The sequence below is a fragment of the Musa acuminata genome, chromosome BXJ1-3, assembly GCF_036884655.1.
Source record: "Musa acuminata AAA Group cultivar baxijiao chromosome BXJ1-3, Cavendish_Baxijiao_AAA, whole genome shotgun sequence".
In the NCBI taxonomy this organism is placed as follows: domain Eukaryota; kingdom Viridiplantae; phylum Streptophyta; class Magnoliopsida; order Zingiberales; family Musaceae; genus Musa; species Musa acuminata.
Window position 1 is genome coordinate 386214 of NC_088329.1, and position 19178 is coordinate 405391.

Genomic DNA, 19178 nt, shown 5'->3' on the forward strand with positions numbered 1-19178 from the left:
ACCAAATGAAACCTCCTCCAACTCCCTACCAAGCGGATAAAAATATAATAAAAGCGACGCTCGCCGATGGTTGGCGCGTGCCCCCGCGGCCGCCATCTCCACCGTCCGTGACAGGCGAGCCGGTCACAGCGCTGGTCAGTCCGATGGGACCCGTCTCGGCCGCTCGATCGCCCTCTTGGGGAACCGACGGCCGATATGCTGCCCTGTTCGCCCCCGGGCAGATCTCCTCGCCTTTAAGAGGCGGTGCACCCCTGCCCCTTCCTCCTCGCCAAGCCGAAGGGTCGTCTGTTGCCCTCACCGCGACCTTCGCCCCATCTCCCTTTTTCCTCCCTCCTCTCCCTGCCCCCTCCGCGGCTGCCTCCGTCCGGCCTCCCTCCGCCCCTTGGCCGCCTCCCCACCCCTCCCAGTCTCCACCTCCGATGGTCCACATCGGTCGGGAAGCACCGGAACGGAGAGAGCTCGCTGGATCGCGGCCGATCTGAGGCCGTTACCCGCCGTTGATGGCGTCGGCGCTCCTCGCCAGTAGTAATGAGCCGTGCTGGGGAGAACCAAAGGTTTATATGAGGAAGAACCCCATTTCTAACCCTAACCCTAGGCCCTGCCCTAACCTGTGCACCGTCGACTATGCCGGCGATCGCACCGCGCGATTCCGAACCATGGAGCAGGAGGAGGCGCCGCCGGTAGCCACCGCCGTTGTGTCTGACGATTCCTCTTCCTTCAACCGGAGACCCGCTGACCTCAACCACCGGAGGGATCCTGCCGCTGGTGGCAGCGGGAGCTACGTGACCTTCAACATCTCGGCCTACTCCAAGACGGAGCTGAGAGAGCTGAAGCGGCGGCTTGTCTCGGAGCTTGACCAGGTGCGGAGTCTCATGATCCGGATCCAGTCGAGGGAGATCCAGTCCTCCACTCGATCCGCCGGATTTGGTGCGTCGGGGATCTACCCCGGTGGTGGCCGAGAGGTCACGTCCTCCGCCGGCCTACCACCCCTTGATCCCTGGGCTTCGAGGCCCTCAGGTACCTTCTCCGCCAAGACAAACAAAGAGTCGGAGTCCGATAAGCTCCTCGCGGCCATGATGAAGAAGTGCGGCCAGATTCTTTCCAAATTGATGAAGCACAAGAAGAGCATTTGGTTTAACACCCCCGTGGACGTCATCGGCATGGGTCTCCACGACTACTTCCAGATCATCAAGACGCCGATGGACCTGGGCACGGTGAAGAAGAATCTCCACACGGGCCTCTACCCGTCGCCGGCAGAATTTGCTTCAGACGTACGATTGACCTTCAACAATGCCTTGCTCTACAACCCTAAGGGCCACGAGGTGCACAAGCTTGCTGAACAGTTCCTCCGTCATTTCGAAGGGCTGTTCGGGCCAGCCTTCCATAAGTATGAGAAGCAGGAGGAGCAGTGCAGGGTTTCTACGGAGGCGGCACCGAGTCCTGGTCCGCTGCTGCCAATCCCAGCTTCTCCTCCAGTTCAAAGCCCGGCTCCGTTTCCGGTGGCACCCCAGGAGCAGCCAAGGCAGCAGTATCCAAATGTTGCGAGGACGACATTGGTGAAGCAACCGAAGCCCAAGGCTAAAGATCCGAACAAGCGGCCGATGAGCATGGAGGAGAAGCAGAAGCTTAGCGAGGGGCTGCAGAACCTTCCGCCGGAGAAGATGTCTCACGTCTTGCACATCGTTCGGAAGGGGAACGTGAGCACAACGCAGAACGGGGACGAGATCGAGCTGGACATCGACACCATGGACACGGAGACGCTTTGGGCGCTCGATCGGTTCCTGTGCAACTGCAAGAAGATGATGAGCAAGATGAAGAGGCAGGAGGCGATCGCCAACGGGCTGCTGCTACATGCTGGCCATTCCGCCGCAGTTGCCGACGCCCAACTTCCAGCTGAAGGCGGTGGCGAGATGGTAATGGCTAGGATCCTCTCTCTCTTGGTCTCTGCTCGATGGATGAAGCCTCGGAGTACTAACCTGGTCATGCTATTGGGCAGTCTCCGGTGCTGGTGGATGCGTCAGAAGTAGTTGCAGCGAAAAAGAGCAAGAAAGGAGACACCGCCGAGGAGGATGTCGACATTGGTGACGAATTACCGATCACGAACTACCCACCGGTGGAAATCCAGAAGGACACCGGTTACGCCACTTCCTCCAGTAGCTCCGACAGCGATTCCTCTTCGTCGAGTGGTATGCCGCAGCCCCGCTTCTCCTTGGTTTGCTGCAGCTGCTGCTGCTGATTTCCTTATGAGTAATCACATCTGTTGGGTGTAGGTTCCGATTCAGGGAGCTCATCAGAGGGCGATTCGGATGAGGAGGAAAATGAGGCGCGCTCACCTGCCGCCGGAGTAAGATCTCAGAGAGACTAACGACATGTCTGCATAAGCTTTTTATTTGTTGTTCTTCCTTAATTCCTCTTCAGGTGTGACCTTGGTAGGAGTTGATGATATTAGATTAGATTGGTAGCACAGGTGTAGCATATGTAAAAAGAGAAACAGGAAGTGTTTTAAAAGTGTAGGTGATGCCTTGAATTGAAGGGTGAGGGGTGGGGGGACTCCCTCAGCCAAATTGTCTTCTTAGCCTTTTGTCTTGTAAATTTTGGCTGCATTGGGTCGGAGAGTCTTCGGAGAAGTCAACATGTTGCAATTCTTTGGACCATTAAATTCCTAAGGAATTAGATGATGCAGCAGCAGCAACACTGGTTGGGCTTCTCCTAAGCATCTGGCCATATCTCCAATCGTCAGAATAATCATCATTCATAGTATCATTCTCAGTTGTTACACGCGTTAGTCTTTGTCGACTGCAGCTCCAATTCAATAACCTCTGTACCATCGGACACTAAGCTGGATTTATATATTAATACCCAGCGTTACACCACTGTTTCGTGTAAATCAAGGGGATGTATATCACAGGCATCAATCATCATCATCATGCTGTATCATTTGTATCACGTTACTCTGACATAAATCTGGTTGGTTGGTTGGTTTAATTAAAGTCGAAATCTACGCTTCGTGTGATGCCCCAAAGGATCTGCATAAAAAGTATAAAACTCCAGTAACTTGAGTGATCAAGTCTAAACCCATAGCAATTTGATGAAACTAACTTACACGATGAGCTTCGAAGACAGATCCAATTATCATCAAGCACTCAATCGCAGGGGCTAACGCATCTTTGGCTGCCTCATATTGCAATCATTCACAGGAGGAGAAACTGTGTTCATCCATAACACAACTTTGTCATCTGGTAAACATCATCGCCAATTTAGTGAAAAAAACAGAAGCATTTAATGGCAGCTAAATCTTCAGTATTAACACTACTAGGTTGGCCTGAGCAATATTATTAGCTACACAAACATAAATTAAAGAGTGAGAAGGGGTTGAGGCCCCTCGGGGCTGGGTGTGCCAGGATTACAACAGGTGGTCAGTGCCATACAGGTAAAAGAAATCTAAAATTTTATCTAAAAGACAGTTCACTATTTCCTAGTTTTACCAAAAGAGATTCAGATCAAACCTCTGAATCATTTTGAAATTATTTAGGGCAAAGGAAAATGAAATCATTTTGAGCACAAGGATAAAGTAAGGAAAATTTCAATGGCAATTAGTAAAGCAGGTCAACACAAGTATTTAGGAATTATAACTCTCTTTTTATCATCATCATTGTATTGTCCTCAGTGCTGTCATTATGTTAATATGAGGTATATACTTGTCAATCGATGGATCAAGTCATTTGTTTATATCATAGGATATAAGTAATCGAACAGAATGCAAGTCCCACTTCAAATTGATGTTACTGAAGGAAGCCAGGCTTATGCTAATTCTTATAGAATGCAGAGTATGAATGATAAATTTGAGAAAAATGCATAATGAAGCTGATAACATGCAGTGATACATCATAATTTTAAGAAAACTGTAAAAAACACCAGCTAGCGTTGGCATTGGCTTGAACCAAAACAAGGGCACCGTACTGAGCAGTTTTAATCATCTTCAAATTGCTTGCGACATATATGACCATTATAAAACTCTTTTAAGTTCAAATTTGCATGTAGTATATATCTTTTATTAAAGGAACTTTCTCAAAATTAACGACTAGAGCTTGAAGCCACATACCTTCACCACATGACTGCTCTGCCCAAGCAACCATATGTTTCTTGTAGGCAACTTTCTCCAAAGCCTGCAGATCAACTTTTATGTGATCGAGCAAGATTGCACAATGTTCATCAGTGCATGTTTCAAGAATCTTCTGAACCACAGATATGGAAATGAATCCTTCATCATTACCCAGAAAGAACACATGTCAATGATAATAAACATCAACACCATGACAAAGACAAACAACAGTGAACAAACAAATTCCCAATGTGCTCTATTCTCAAGCTGCATTCAATTATGTAAAGCATCATTTCCACAAGAACCAAGAAATTCTAGGAGTGAGAATTGTTCAACTAATTTAATTAATGGAAATGAATTACAAACTCAATCGGTATTACTAGGGTTCGTTAACGGTTTTCGCTCAGTAATAAAAAAACCGAGTAAAGACCAGGATAGCAACATATAACTGAGCATTTTCGATGGTTTACTATAAGCATTTTCTACCTGACATATGGAGAACATATAACTGAATCTTTTTTCATAGACACTATTGATTGTAGTGTTCATGGATTGTTAAAACCAAGTAAAGACCAGGATAGCAACATATCAGCTAGCAGTTCCATCATGTGTGGGCCAAAAGAAGACAAAGCCATCTGGTACAAGGCACACCAAGGATTGCACTAAATAGTACATATTTACCTATATAATGAACACAGTGCAGATATATGACATCATATACATTCACATTGGATTAGCTAATGTTTTCTGAAGTAAGAACAAAGGTGCAGGTGTGGCTACAAGCATGGAAGCCACATTTTTTTGAACCTTCAATAAGAAAATGCTTGGGTTCAAAGCAAGATATTTTTTTTTAAGAAACATCGGAATTACCTACAGCACCATGGAAACAAGCTTCCTGCTACTAGGGACGAGCATTACTATGTTATACTGCTACTCCATTTAGAACTCTAACATGCATCAAGTAGAATGAAAAAGAAAAGGCCAAACTAGGAGATTTTCAAGTTTTGGCACAGTACTAGTTCTTTATCCGCAATTCTGAAGAATTTATAAACAGAAACAGCTCTCGACCTTCAGGAAAAAATTCATATTTAATCCCTAAAAAATGTCCAGATATCATTATCCTACTGCCATCTTGTTTAATATTTCAGATATGAGCAAGCAACAGATTAGTAAACGCCAAGAACATATATTAGTCAAAACTTACAACAAATAAATATCTACTTGAACTTTTGAATCTTTTATATGAGCAATACTTGCTTTCAAAAGACACGAACATTATATCTTTCTTAATACTTCTACAAAAGGATCATAACATAAGTTTATTTCCATTTCAACTCATAAACTTGTTAATATAGAATGCTTAGGATAATTTTTCAAAGCAACTCATATTTGAATGTCTTTTCATAAATAAAAGCATAAGTACCATTAAGGTGACATATCAGAGTATAAGTCATATTTGCATCTTTATATGAATACTACCATTAACTATCCATAAATATATATAATTATAGCTATAAGGATGCATATTCAGATTAGAAAAACATCAATATAACCAAAGGTCCATGTAAGAACAGAAAGCCATAATCACAAGCCTCAAAATCAAATAGCATAACCAAATATCACACTAAACTTGTAAGATCAAAATTAATCTCTAATCCTATACACTTTTCTGATTAGCAGGAAAACTTGATAATCCAAAAACATGTGAATTTCTTGGCGCCAAAACGAACCTTCAGTAAACCTTTTTTTTCCCTTCTCTATTTCTTTCCTCTCTTATTTCTTTTTCATTTCTTCTTTCTTCTGCAGCCTCTTGCAACTATTTCCTTGATGAAGTGATCCCTTTCTTTTGTATTACCATACTGCAGTCACTTCTCAGTAACATTTGAAGCAAATTCGTGCTGGCTCATCTGTAAAGATTGCCTAAATAATTTGCTAATGATTTGGCTTTTTTTTGTAGGTTTCCCTTCTTTAAATTATGCTGAAGGCAATGTTATTATGCTAATGTGACTGTAGGTAGAAAACAACATCAACTTGGAAAAATTTGCAAAGTAGTATACATTAATCAAATATAGATACGAGTCACAACAAAAATAAGTTATCTTTGTATATACTACATAGTACTCTACTTCCTCGAGAGAAAGCTACACAAACCCAAGATAAAACTATATATTAGCATTCAAATCAAAAGTATGTTTTTGATATCACTTTAGTTAGATGTGCAGTTATTATGCATAAAAATGAGGAAATAAGAAAACCTGGAAAAAAATGTCGAAACGAGATCGTCAACGAAACAGGTGAATTTGAGGAGCGAGCCCATTTCACCACAATAAGGTTCCAAGATAAAAAGATATCCTCTCCCACTATTGGATATGCAAAACAATGCATAACATATAAAATTTAATATCAGGTGGTACCATCCCAGAAGCATGAGGATAGTGAGTGTTCCTGTACCACTTTACAGGAACACTCACTTGAACCCCAAACTCTAAGTCGTGTAGCACCCAAATAATACCGACTTGCAAGAATTAGCCCTAATTGCAATCTCTTGCTAGGTTGCATCGCATGGAACTTCAAGCAAATTGCGATTGATGACGCACAGAGGTTCTTGGTAATACTCGTCAAGAGGCATGAAAGCTCGCAAAAAGCTAAACCGGTCTCCAGTTCATGGACAACCTAAGACTAGCTCTTTAAGAGATTGTAACTTAAAAGACATCGAGATAATAAAATATAAATAACTAAGAATTTTTTTGCACTGAAATATAATCTCAATAGATTTTGTCCATAGGCCAGAAGCTGATTGTTTCTACACGATAAATTTAGAACATAAAGATATCTTGAAGATTCATGATAGTAAGAATGTTTCTGTCTATCAGAATGAAATCCAGCTGATATCTGCCACCTCCTCTTCTCCCTACTTTTGTCACCGCCACCACTCCTACCAGAACACGTCACCTCCTACTAGTACCAATACACAACCTCTTCACCCTCCTACCAGTGTGCATCATCCTCCTAATGAGTGTTGGGTTACCACTCTGTTTTGGTCTGACCATCAGTTGCTATCGATACCAGACCAAAATTTCATGCATATAACTTTTGTAACCAACTGAATTCAAGTTATAAAAACATAAATAATCAACTTCCTAGTGAAAAAGAAAAATAATAATCTACTCGAACAAAGTCAAACAGTGAACCAGCTGATTAATAAGATATATGTAGATTAATAAGATATATGTAGGTTAAGAACAAATAAAGCATTATTAGAATCTGCTTCAACTAAAAATCCACTGAACTGATGTTAAAACAAAACATAACTTCTGCAAATATATGTAGGATAGAAGTACTAGGCAACTGCTAATAGATAAAAGGTAAAAGCTACTAAAAGCAATAAAAGGTCCTTCCTTAGGCATATGACTAGTTACAGTGTCAAATTTCTTCAGAACAAAGACAACTATCAGACATAATAAGTACATTAACTGGCATTTTAAATCTTTCCGACAAATACAGTAGCAAATCTTTTATAACTTGAAGCATTTTGACTGAATCAATCAAGTTTTATAACTCCTTTTTGCCCAGACAGGTCTGTAGCAACTGGTATTTACTGGTCGTGAACCGATACATGGCCTGACCCATTTCGAGCTGACTGGTCCATACAAAAAAAATTTCATGAGGCCCGCGACACAAACTCTAACTGCAAGACGCACAAAGCCCATTGCCTTCCACCGCTGCCCACCACACACTGCCGATGGGTATGTTTCCTCCTCTTCTCCTCCACCTCCTCCTCCTCCTCTTCTTCCTTCCTTTTCATCCTCATCTTCCCCATTGCTTCCTATTCTACCTTCCTCTTCCTCTTTCTTCCTCCTCTTCTGCCTTTCTCCTCTTCCTTTTTCTTCCCCCTTCCTCCTCTCCTTTTACTGCCTCCTCTTCTTCCTTTCTCCCTTTTTTCCTTCCTCTTTCCCCTCTTTCTCCACTGTTTCCTCTTCTCCTTCTTCTTCCTCTTTGGTACATACCGGTGTACCATGTGTCAGTACACTGGTACTAGTCGACATGTATTAGTCCAGTTAAATACTGGTATAGTACCCCAATACAAAATTGCAATCTTTGATTATAGCATCACCAAAAATTGAACTATTATAATTGTAAACCATCAGTGGCCAAAGACTTTATCCAAGCAAACAACCAAAAAAAAAGTTGATTCAAACACTTCTAATTGAAATGTGAAGTCCCATTCAAAGGATCGCAATTACTTCCTGTTTAACAAAACAAACATCCCTAAAGTCCCGATCTTGCTTTCAAGAAAGTGTGATTTCTTTACTCATCATACTGACCATTAGCACTATAACAAACGTTTTATGAAGCTCCTTGTATATCAATTTGTAGGAGGAAATGAAGTGGCAAAATAAAGGTAATTTCGCCAGCTTTGATCTGTATGCCATAAGGGTAAAGTTTTGACATGACTAAGACAAGAATGAAATAATAATAGTGTGAATAATCTTCTTATCAATACGACAAACTGAAGTAAATCCTTTTTTCTCGTTCTTTAGCTGGAAAATGTGGAACATATAAAATGTCCATGGATTCCAAGCATCAGAAGATCAATTATATGATCCATAAAAAATAAATCAGCAATTAGTATCTACGACACGACATGATAAAGAAGCAACCACACTTACTAACAAAGCAAGGATGACAAAAGCAGCTTGTCCAAGAAAAAGTGCACCCGCACTAGTAGGGCCTGCAGACAAAGAAAATAAGTTCCAACTCTCAGAATCCACTTAAGCTGTTGTGAATATAATGCTAAGCTGGTCTCAGCATCAAATTGTGTGATGGCAAAAAAAAATTTTTTTGATAGGGAAAAGGGTTCTTTTAAGTACATTCCTACTGACAAAAAACACTAATTTCAGATAGGGTCTCACATGATAGATCTGCTCTCCAATATACCAGTAACATAGAAGTCTTAATCTAATGAGTTTAAAATTACAGCTTGCACTAAAAACACACAAAACAAACAAAACAATTCTGAGAAGAGAAGAGGTATACACCAGTTGCAACTTATGTTACTTATCAAGGAATCAAACAAACCAAAGTACAATAGCATGAATAGTGAAATTTGCACATCTAAAAAAGATGGAAGTGACTAGGAAGACATTTGATACAACCAGTTCAACATAAACTACAAAGCTTGAAAGAATGATCAGAAAGATTTGGAAAGCTTAATTACAATTATGAGGTTCCAGGAAGCCTTTAGGCATAATATAATGGTTCACATAAGGCTTGGTTGCTTCATCATAGCAAGAACAAGTGGTTTTGAAGCATTATAAGTCCATTTATATCACTTTTATAGATAGTGTAGTGCACTTTTTAGCAGTTCTGCAAGATAGTGGACCTTTCCCGCTTTCTCTAAAGCGTTATGGTCATGCCATGTCGTTACTTAACTACTTGAGCATTTTTCTAGTGGAGAATCTTCATCATAAACGGGGAAGGTCAAGGGAATATATGTCATCCGAAATAACACTATCAGAACACACCCACAATTCATATTGCACTGGCTCTGCAAGCCACGTGCTAATACTCACTTTCGTGGATACTCAATATGGAAAAGCAATCCTTCAAAAGTTGGGAGTCCAACTTCATAATATTGTCTTCATTCAGACATTCAATAACTCAATCCCCATGCTCAACATACGGTATGTGATCTACAAAGCAAGAAATATGAGAAATGACATTTTATGTTGAGAATAGTCTACCGCAAATACAACAACAATCACAACAACAACCTCTAATGACCCAAGTGTCTGTGGATCTTTTCCCACCATTTAGCTCCCGGATATGACGACCTAGGCCTGTACAGAATGTGATTAAGATCCATGTGTATGAGATCTGCATAACTTTATATGGCTGTGCCTAATTCGAACCTCTGCTTTTTTTAATCCAGGTTTCGGACCGGCATTGACGGTGTATTTCTTGAGAACAGTCCACAGCAATTAACGAGAAGTATTTGGCCAACAAAATTTGTATAACTTGATCTGGATAAAAGGAAGAATCGATGTGCTCACCATCAAGTTCATAAACTATCGGCATACTTCAAGAGCGTGCGCCATCGCCAGTACTAAGGGCTAATACGATGTCGCAGAAAGGTGGCTGGATGAAGCAACAGGAAGGAAGCATCCGCAAACGATGGGGAGAAGCCAACCCGCGACGCCAATCGCAAGCCAATACAAACAGGGAACCACATCGACCAGAAGAGAAACTAAACATCAAAGCAGGGACCATCGAAAGGGCGCAAGAGAAAAAGAGGAGAAGGACGTGCCGGAATCGGGATTGGCGCCGTAGAACTGGAGCGTGAAGCTGAAGCCGCCGTTCCAGGAGACCACGGGCGACCACCGGCTTCTTCTCGTCGCCGACACTCTCAATCTCCAATCTCGAGGGAGGAGGAGGAGGAGGAGGAGGAGGGAGATGTCGCAATGGTTGGGGTTTCGTCTCCTCGAGAGGGTTTGCTCCCGACTCAGACAACCTAATCACTCTTACTATTTCCCCGTTCCGATCGGCTCCGTTTGGGCGGTGTCGTGTTATTTTATTTCTGTTGTTTGTTATGTCTGGAAAACAAAGAAAAAAATATTGATTTTTTTATTTGTTCGGCTCCAGTTTCGAGTTGTAAAGCTCCACAGTCTCTTTGGGAACTTGATCTAACATTAGGATCATCACGCCGCATGATCTTTCGGATTGGAAACGAAGAAGAGGAAACAGCGATGGAGGATAAGACTTCAAACCCTCAAAATTTTCATATCCAACACTTTTTTGCATCTATCTATCTATCTGTATATATATAAATGTAAACATGAATTAAGAACTTTGTTAGTTCTCATGAAACATAGCTGCTACTATATAGTCTCAAACCGTACCATTACAACAAGAGCTATAAATCATTTATCTAATTAAATATCTAAAATAACCTTTTGGGCTAAATTGAAGTGGGGCCAAATTGATCTAAATCGGTGGTCTAAATCATGGACGATTGTACCATTAGGCCCAAGTAATAGTACCACCTAAGTTAGTCGATAAATAATGTTTGTACTTTGTCAACTTTTACATTATGGTATAATACCATCCAAGATTCAAAAATTATGATGATAGTATCGTCAGAGTTCAGAATTATAACGAAACATTATAATATAAGCATAATTTAAGTCTCATTCTCTTTGAGTTTGGATACGAAAGATATCTTGTAAAGAGATGATATGAATGTTATCTCATAAACCTAAAAAAATAAAAAAAATATAATAAGAATAGTTTCAATCGTTGAAAAAAAGATTGATAGTGAAAATAGATGACCTCAAAAAATTGAGAATGGATATAGGACTTAAATTAATTTTTTCTTTTACTTATCCCTTTACTTGTAACTCAGTTCTATTATCTTTACTTACAATTTTAACTTGATTAATTAAAATTTTAAAATATATTAATTTATTGATCGAAATTTTAAAATTGATTAAAATGTTATTACACTAATTTAAGCCCCTCTCAATGTTATTAAGATCCCAACACATATCTTAAAATAGTTAATTTTTTTTTATTTGTTTGTTTGTGTTTTTAGAGAGTAAAATTTATATTCAATGATCAAAGAGTATTTTAATGATTTTGTATACATTCTATTTCCGTCATGAGTTATCGAACACGTGGAGGCGACCCCAATTGATGATGGGCCGAGTCAAACAACGATTCGTAAGTCAACCGGAGGGCAGCGTCCTCACCAGCTCCTCGTACCCTTCCGCGGAGTTCGCGGCTAAGTCGGCCAACGCTCCCACAGACACCGCCAGCCCCGCGCACACCACCTTCGCCCCCAGCTCCGCCGCCCGCCTAGGATCCTCAACCTCCTCCTCCTCCCGCTTATGCCCGGCCACCATCGACGCCACCCCCGCCACGAACATCTCCAGCCCCTCGATCGCCGCCGCCTCGCTCACCGAATCCATTAGCCGCGACCACCGCACGCAGGCGGTGTAGACCGGTGGAGCCGGTCCGCCGCCAGAGCGACTGGGGGTCGGGGCCGTGGCGTCAAGGGTCGGCGGGGCGCACCGGCGGATCCAACCGGCGAGGGCGCGGGCGTAGCACCGCTGGGCCTGGACCCAGGCCGCGAGGCGAGAGGTCCAGTTCCGGAGCTCCGCCTCGAGCGCAGCGGCGACGCGAGAGGCCCTCGGCAACGGTACGCCGACGGGTACGGCGGCGGTGGAGGGCGAGAACAGCAGGAGCTTGGCCTCGTCTACCGTGCGCTTTTGACACCGATGGCACTCTGCCATGGTCCTCCACATCCTTGCTAACCTGCGGGAGGAAGGGTGACTGAGGAGCTCGTATTGCTTGTTCTGCAGTAAGACTAATCTTAAAATGATTACTGCTTCAATTTCTTCATGTTATACAGATGCAGATTAACTCTTTCAAATAGAGAAATCATCAATTATAGAGGAGGAAAGAGTTAAAATGATGTTTGGAATAGATAACATAATCCTCAAAAAATTGAAGTGAATACAGAAGAAATCACAGACATTAATCCCCCCAATTTTGCTAAATCCATTTGCAACCTAAAAGATTATTAACATCCCTTGGTATGATGGCAAAGACAACCCTTCCTTTATAACTCTTAATGTAGAAAATTAAACTTGTGATAGTCACTCTTGCCTCTGTCACAGATTTTTTGGATCAAGTGCTATCAACTAACACCTATCAGGAAGTATTATTCACACGAGGCTTTCACATTGAGAATATGTTTCTGAAATATATCCACTGCACAGATGAGTATTTTTCCTTTTTATTTCATCATTCTACACTCTGGTCACTTGATGTGATTGGTATGTCTAACTCCCCTGCATCACCATCCCTGGTGCTCAATCTCTCTCTAAAGTCAACCCATACATGCAAGTCTACTAGTTTGTCCTTGAAATCTTGGATGTTACATAGTATTTCTAGCATTGAGCATAAGCTTCTCTAATGTGTGGCTTCAGGATAATAAAACAAGCAATTGTAGAATAGGAAAAGGTCGCATACAATAGGGAAAGGCCATCCTAAAGCAGAGAAGTGCCTCAACAAGCAAGTATCCTGAAGTAGACCAAATCGTACTAGCTCAACTCCATCTCCCTTCTTAAAAAACATATCTAAGCATGTAAGATCATCTAAGAGTAGTAATAAGGTTTTTTGTTTAGCTTTCTCATGTTCATCATTACAAATGGTAACAAAATTTTATTTTCTTTTTTCTTTTTTGGTATTTTGGTTCTAATTAAGCTAATTAGGCTTCATAATCTGCTTGTAGTAAAACCAAAATCAAGAAAAATAAAACACTCAACGTGCAAGTATTGAGACCAAATCACATAACAAGTGATGAACTACTCTGAAGCTAATGAACTCTAAAATAGCTCAACTCCATCTCCTACATGGTAAAAACCTCTTAGCAGATAGATTGTGAGTTTAGCTTTCTCATGATCATCATTACAAACGATAAAAGACGTGTATTTTCTTTTTCTTTTTGGAATTTTGATTGTAATTAAACTAAAGTGGAGTCTTAAGTGTACCTCATATATTATGATTATTTTGCTCTAAATCATTAACATTTGAAGAGTAGATGAAAATGTTGAAGATTAAGTATGCAGTTTTGTGACAGCTTGAACAACCTATAAATTGCTGTTCTTCTGAATGAAAGAGCACTCTAGAAAATAAATCTTCTGGGGCTGGTCTTTCGGTGATTATGTATCTACATTTGTTCTCTAGTTATTAGTATATGTTCTCAGTGCATTCAAATTCACTAGCACAAGCATTTTCATTCATATAGATACTAATCTAAGACATTGCCTTTACATGAGAGTGTGACTATCTAGAAATTTGAGCAAACACGATGTTCTCATTCACAATGAAATAAGCTGTGTGCCTTTTGTATTTAACAGTCAAACTATTACTTGAACGAGAAGGCTTAACAAGTAGCAAATATACTGTAACTTACCCTTGGATCAACTCCATAACCTGCGGGTGCAATTCCTGGTCCCGTAATGCCTCAATTCTTTTTGATATGTACTCGACAGAACTTATGGAAACCCTGAGCCGAGTTTGGAGATCTCTTATAGCTACTCTAGTCTTATCGACAACAAAAGGCTCTTCCCCATTGATATCATGAATCCTCAGCTGCATGCATTTCTTTTCATAATCTATTCGTGCACGTTCCCCACACTGCCCAACAAACATATGGATGTGAGAAAGTAAACAAATTTGATTTTGTATTAGAAATTTGGTGTCTGCCTAATAATTGAAGTACCTTTATTTCCTCATATAGCTTCTTCTCCCATGCATATAATCTCTCTAATGTTGACTTGTGGCTTCGAGATACCGTACAAGATTCCTCTATGTCATTGTTGCTGCTTTCATAGGCATCGTTAGTACGACCAGATGAAACTTGAAGAAACCTAGATGATGATGAGCGTGATGATGATGCTGAACGAAGCAAAGCAGCTGGATTCAACATCCTAAAAGCTGTTTACCACAAAGCAAAAAACTTATCAGGGTCAACATATTGCATACTTGAGAAGTTGCAGAATGGAATCTAGAGAGAGCAGACATGATGTTCTTACATTCTAGCGGGGAAGAAGAGGGCTGAACCCTGCTGGCTTCCAGAATTAAAGAGAGCTCATTAGCAAAATCACAAAGTATGACAAATTGGGCCTCAACATTCTCCATGACCTCTCCCATGCTAGTCGGTCTTCTGTTTACATATGCAGTGAAACCAGGAGTTTCATGTGTTCCATAATTTCCATTTCCATTCCCAACAATTTCCGGACCATTGTTAACCTCATGTTCTACTGCATTTCGAGTTTCTGATACTTCAGTACTCTGCCCACCTTGTGATCGGTACTCCTTTATTTCATTCACTTTGTCATTCTTCCTACTGACATCAGCTGTTTGTTCACTAGCAACTGGCTTTGCAGTTGGCTTTGGATGAATCCTGGAACCTTCTTCCTTCATCTGTACATTCTGAATTCCCTCATCATCATCATCATCTTCTTCTTCTTCTTCTTCCAGGTCAGGTATCCCTTCTTCCTGTCTGACCTTCCTTAGCCTATCAGCATCTTCATCGAGCAGAACATCTTCAGAACTGTTTCCATAGGCATACAAATCGGTGTTCAAAGATGAGAAAGGGTTCCAGAAGATGTCCGATTGTGAAGCCTGGGGCGATGCTGGTGGATATTTTGGTCTTGCATATGATGAGGAGAAGAATGATGAGTCCGTGGTTGGAGCCTCTGCGGGAGTATAGCCTTCAACACCATAATGTCCTGTAGGGTAATAGTATTCTGTTCTCACAGTTTCCGGTGTCTCAGGCCATTGCTCCACTGAAATCGATGGATTCCATCCTGCCTTCATGTGGTTTACTGCAAAAAAGGAGGTGCTTCTCTCGGACTGCTTTTGCTGTGGCGGAAAGGATTGCTTAGGAACCATGACGATCTCCGGGCTTAATCTTCTAGCAGGCTGTGATGGAATACTTCTGCAAGCAGTCAAGAAGAAATGATGCTCATCATCCGCAGCATAATCGCGGAGAGCCTGGGAGACTCTCAACAGCGATTCTATGTATGCAATGTGGCCATAACCAAACTGGTTCCTATGCTCGATAGCTTGCTTGATGAAGTTTTTCCTGTCACGGCAGAGACGGACGGCGTCTTCATCTTCCAGCTTCGAAGTAGAACATCCCATCTCTTCTAATCTTCCTAAGAGTTCTTCAGACTTGAATCGAAGCCAGACTCAATGTAGAAAAGAAGCCATTGATGCTTCACTACAGCTATACAATATAGAACCACGGTCTGATACATCTGAACAACGTCAAAACTTTAAGCCAACCAGTGTAAGAAAAGCATATTTACAAACAGGAACATCTTCCATGAAAGCCATCAGCTTTGCAGACTTCAGAAGGAAAACACAAAGAACCGATCAGATTCGGTGCTTCATCATCAAGTCATTCAAACAAAACTCACAAGGAGCTAATGTTTTCTACACTGACAATGCAGTTGATCCTTTCAGAACTCTACTTGAAAGAATTTTATGGGCCCTAGAAAGTTAGGAATTGGAGAGAGAGAGAGAGAGAGAGTTGATGGAGTAGGGGAGCAGATATTTAGCACGTACCTTAAAATGACTTGGGATCAAACAAAAGCACTGTTTTCTGCACAAATTTAGATATTAGAATCAGCAACCATTTACACTGTGCAATCCTATGAATGAAACATGAGGAAATTTCAAGATGATTATGAACGGTGCATAAACAAAATTGACATCTGTGTGAAACTAAAGAGTATATCTTGATTGCAAACGAAAGAAAAGAAGATAGTTGTGCTCAAGAGGATCCCGTTTATCCAACAAAGGTTCTGGTGATGTTAATTAAACTGAATCAGATGCTCTTCTTATCAAAGGGAAAACTAATATACCTACTGTATCCATATCGAGAAGTACACTTTGTACCATGCAGAAGAGAGATTGATAGAGAAATCAATGCGGAAAACAAAACTCTCACACTGGAGGAGTTTGGCTATGGTAAAGGATTCCGAAGAAGGAAATTAATTTTCATGCCAGTGAATTTTTCATGGAAATTTTCTGTAGGAATTCAAGAAACAAGTTCATAGAGTGTTCTCAACAAGCTCTGTTTAACAAAATGCACAAAACAAATTATTGAACTATGGCAAGAAGTATATCCCTAAACTCTGCGCTCTAACATCGGAAGAGAAGTATTCGACTAGCCAAATCAAAAGACCAGTGAGCCTCTGAGTAAAATTCCAGTCCTGACAGTCTTATTCCCAGTTGGTTTAATTCTTGAAAAGCAAAAAGAACATGAAATAGAACCAAAACTTTGCTGCATCTGCATCACTCAATCCTCTTGATAATATTGGTGGCCATTACGACTTGGATTTCGTATATTATAAAAAAAAAATTTGTTGAGTCATTTATGTTGATACAGATAAAATAAAAAAAAAGAAGCAAACCTGGAGATGGGTCCTCGAGGAGATGGGAGGTCAGTGGATTCGAGGAACTCCAACGCCAAGAGATGAAGCCTTTCATAGAAGAGGAACCTGCGGAATGAGGAGAAGAACCATGCTTGTTTCTGAGAACAGAATGAAGTAACTTGACATGTAAAAGCTTCCAAAACATCAAACTTTTCATGATCTGATCCGACGGTGTGGAACCATCTACTTGTATTAAAAGCAATACAGTGTGCATCAAATCTGTGAAGCCGAACATTTCGGTGACAAGAAGGATCAGAAAACAGTTCAACGTTGCGAAAGCAGTGCCCATCCTAATCCAGTGCAACAACAAAAGGAAAAAAAAGGAGGACAACTGTTAAAATAGGATTTGATTATGATCTGAGAGATTACTGCCACTACTTTGAAGTTTTTATAAGATGCTTATCGTCTTTAAACTTTAGCTAAAGGGCAACATGCTAAGGGAATTTTGGAAAGTGAGATTTTGGTCATGCACATAAAGCAAAAGAGGGAAAAGATTCGGCACTTCTTCCTTGGTGCCTCCAAATGTCCGATTCCCTCGAAAATGCCCTAGGAACAAGCACGACTTGCGATTTGACCCGTCATCTTCCTTCCTCGTTAGTCAAAACGTCCACTCTTTTCTAAGTCAAGAGTGGTGATTAATCTATCTTACCATGAGAACAACGAGTCTATCGTGTTTATGCCTTTGGAGAGAACAAATTATGGAATTTTGTATATTGAAAAAAATCGAACAGAAGAATGACTTCAAAAAATAGTAACGACGACATGTTACCTGTGTACATTCTCATGCTATCCGGTTTAACGTGATATCATCAAATCCCACATTGGTTTAGCCAGAACTCCAGATGACTCATAGGCTTAAGTGGTTGCGGTTGCGGAGCTGAAAAATGTATGCAGAGGATGTAGTAAGAAACGAGGTCACATATTTTACTACACAATTCTACAAATTGGAAATTATATGAAGGTAAACAAACACTATAAAAATAGTTCAGAGCAGAAGGAAAAGGTAAAATTTTGGCTAATTCAGAAGTAAATTGTGATGCTTAATAGATGACATCAATTAGCCCCAACCAAATTATACTGCATAAAGGCCTGAATCAAAAGAACTTAGGGGGCAAATGGACTAACTAGTAAGCCCAAATAAGGCACAATCAGCTGATGGAACCATAGCATATCAGTATACATTTTGCTGCTTAAATTGAGCTATATATATATATATATATATATATGCTTAATTTTTGTATTATTCTTTTATAGACATCTTAAGCTAAGATGTTGGTTTCCTCATGAAGACTTGCTAGGTTGGGAAGCCAATGATCCATTACGTACTCAGCAGTGCAAGTAATCTTGATCTAAAAATCAATATAAATTGAGCAACTTAACTGAAACAAAGGAAGCAGCCCAGCCCAGCATCGCACTTCAACACGAACGATTGACCCGAACACCGGAAAGCCTAATAATATATCCAATCAGATCCTTCGCACTTCCATGCAATGACTTCGATGACACACCCCTTTATTTTTTATTTTTATGGTGCAATAAAGAAACAATAACAGTATAATAAAGAGAGTTTGGGGAGCACTTGGTAAGAGAACATAGTAATAAACTAATAACATATGTTGTCATGTAAAGGGTGTGACTACGTCAGTGATCCAGAGCAATTCAATCGACAAGACTCAATTACTGTGGACCTGAACCGATTTACGGATTTATCTGATGAAGTTAATTAACAGTGTTCAGAAACCAACAAGAGTTCAACTGTTGCATGGAATGTCAGATGCACATATATCCATCTTCAGGTTTTGTGCAAAATAGAAGCATAAATCCGGACTTAGAATATAACTGACCATCAAAATCATCTAAACAAACAACAATGATTTAATCTAAGAGTGGCCCCTTTTTATACATGAAAAAACTATTTAATTTGCGTAAGAAAAGAAGATATAAACATAGGGACATTGCTGTACCAGTGGCCCTCGTCACATTTTACAGTAAGGGGTTTGCTTGAAAAGTGATGGGATTATAAACAAGGATAAGATTGGTGGAGGTTAAAGAGACGCATCTCA

The 19178-nt window shown here is 40.7% G+C and overlaps 3 protein-coding genes across 11 annotated transcripts; 1 reads left to right on the plus strand and 2 right to left on the minus strand.

Annotated features, from left to right (window-relative positions):
- Positions 1-248: 248 nt before the first annotated feature.
- Positions 249-2575, plus strand: LOC103977287 (transcription factor GTE7). Its single transcript, XM_009392764.3, has 3 exons — positions 249-1913; positions 1997-2186; positions 2271-2575. The coding sequence occupies exons 1-3, from the start codon at positions 501-503 to the stop codon at positions 2363-2365; spliced, it is 1698 nt and encodes a 565-aa protein (XP_009391039.2). The 5' UTR covers positions 249-500; the 3' UTR covers positions 2366-2575.
- A 161-nt stretch (positions 2576-2736) lies between these two features.
- LOC103977288 (pumilio homolog 2-like) lies at positions 2737-10856 on the minus strand. 8 transcript variants are annotated; one of them, XR_010487543.1, is made up of 8 exons: positions 10410-10841; positions 10156-10240; positions 9877-9942; positions 9676-9795; positions 8773-8834; positions 4103-4261; positions 3104-3236; positions 2737-3026 (listed from the first exon to the last, which is right to left on the minus strand). XR_010487543.1 is itself a non-coding variant. In XM_065111792.1 (8 exons), the coding sequence occupies exons 4-7, from the start codon at positions 9731-9733 to the stop codon at positions 3157-3159; spliced, it is 303 nt and encodes a 100-aa protein (XP_064967864.1). In that variant the 5' UTR covers positions 9734-9795; positions 9877-9942; positions 10156-10240; positions 10410-10856; the 3' UTR covers positions 2737-3026; positions 3104-3156. The 8 variants fall into 8 exon arrangements, 5 of the variants coding, with proteins under 5 accessions (XP_064967864.1, XP_064967873.1, XP_064967859.1 ...); XM_065111792.1 differs by having other exon boundaries at positions 3104-3206; positions 4103-4235; positions 10410-10856; XM_065111801.1 differs by having other exon boundaries at positions 4103-4166; positions 10410-10851.
- A 789-nt stretch (positions 10857-11645) lies between these two features.
- Positions 11646-15817, minus strand: LOC135614443 (protein ROLLING AND ERECT LEAF 2-like). 2 transcript variants are annotated; one of them, XM_065111834.1, is made up of 4 exons: positions 14704-15817; positions 14391-14605; positions 14082-14305; positions 11646-12415 (listed from the first exon to the last, which is right to left on the minus strand). In XM_065111834.1, the coding sequence occupies exons 1-4, from the start codon at positions 15815-15817 to the stop codon at positions 11827-11829; spliced, it is 2142 nt and encodes a 713-aa protein (XP_064967906.1). In that variant the 3' UTR covers positions 11646-11826. The 2 variants fall into 2 exon arrangements, with proteins under 2 accessions (XP_064967906.1, XP_064967914.1); XM_065111842.1 differs by having other exon boundaries at positions 12152-12467.
- Between the last annotated feature and the right edge of the window lie 3361 nt (positions 15818-19178).

Bases quoted from the DNA above. Each gene is read 5' to 3' on its own strand.
- LOC103977288 (XM_065111787.1), bottom strand. From the start codon at position 9,733: ATGAAGTTGGACTCCCAACTTTTGAAGGATTGCTTTTCCATATTGAGT. The intron at 4,236-8,772 runs GTAAGTGTGGTT...TCTGTGGTTCAG, and splicing joins TTGTCATCCTTGCTTTGTTA to AAGATTCTTGAAACATGCAC. The intron at 3,237-4,102 runs GTATGTGGCTTC...GATGTTTACCAG, and splicing joins AGAGCAGTCATGTGGTGAAG to ATGACAAAGTTGTGTTATGG.
- LOC135614443 (XM_065111834.1), bottom strand. From the start codon at position 15,817: ATGGGATGTTCTACTTCGAAGCTGGAAGATGAAGACGCCGTCCGTCTC. The intron at 14,606-14,703 runs GTAAGAACATCA...TGTGGTAAACAG, and splicing joins CTCTTCTTCCCCGCTAGAAT to CTTTTAGGATGTTGAATCCA. The intron at 14,306-14,390 runs GTACTTCAATTA...TTTGTTGGGCAG, and splicing joins AGCTATATGAGGAAATAAAG to TGTGGGGAACGTGCACGAAT.
- LOC103977287 (XM_009392764.3), top strand. From the start codon at position 501: ATGGCGTCGGCGCTCCTCGCCAGTAGTAATGAGCCGTGCTGGGGAGAA. The intron at 1,914-1,996 runs GTAATGGCTAGG...GCTATTGGGCAG, and splicing joins CTGAAGGCGGTGGCGAGATG to TCTCCGGTGCTGGTGGATGC. The intron at 2,187-2,270 runs GTATGCCGCAGC...TGTTGGGTGTAG, and splicing joins CGATTCCTCTTCGTCGAGTG to GTTCCGATTCAGGGAGCTCA.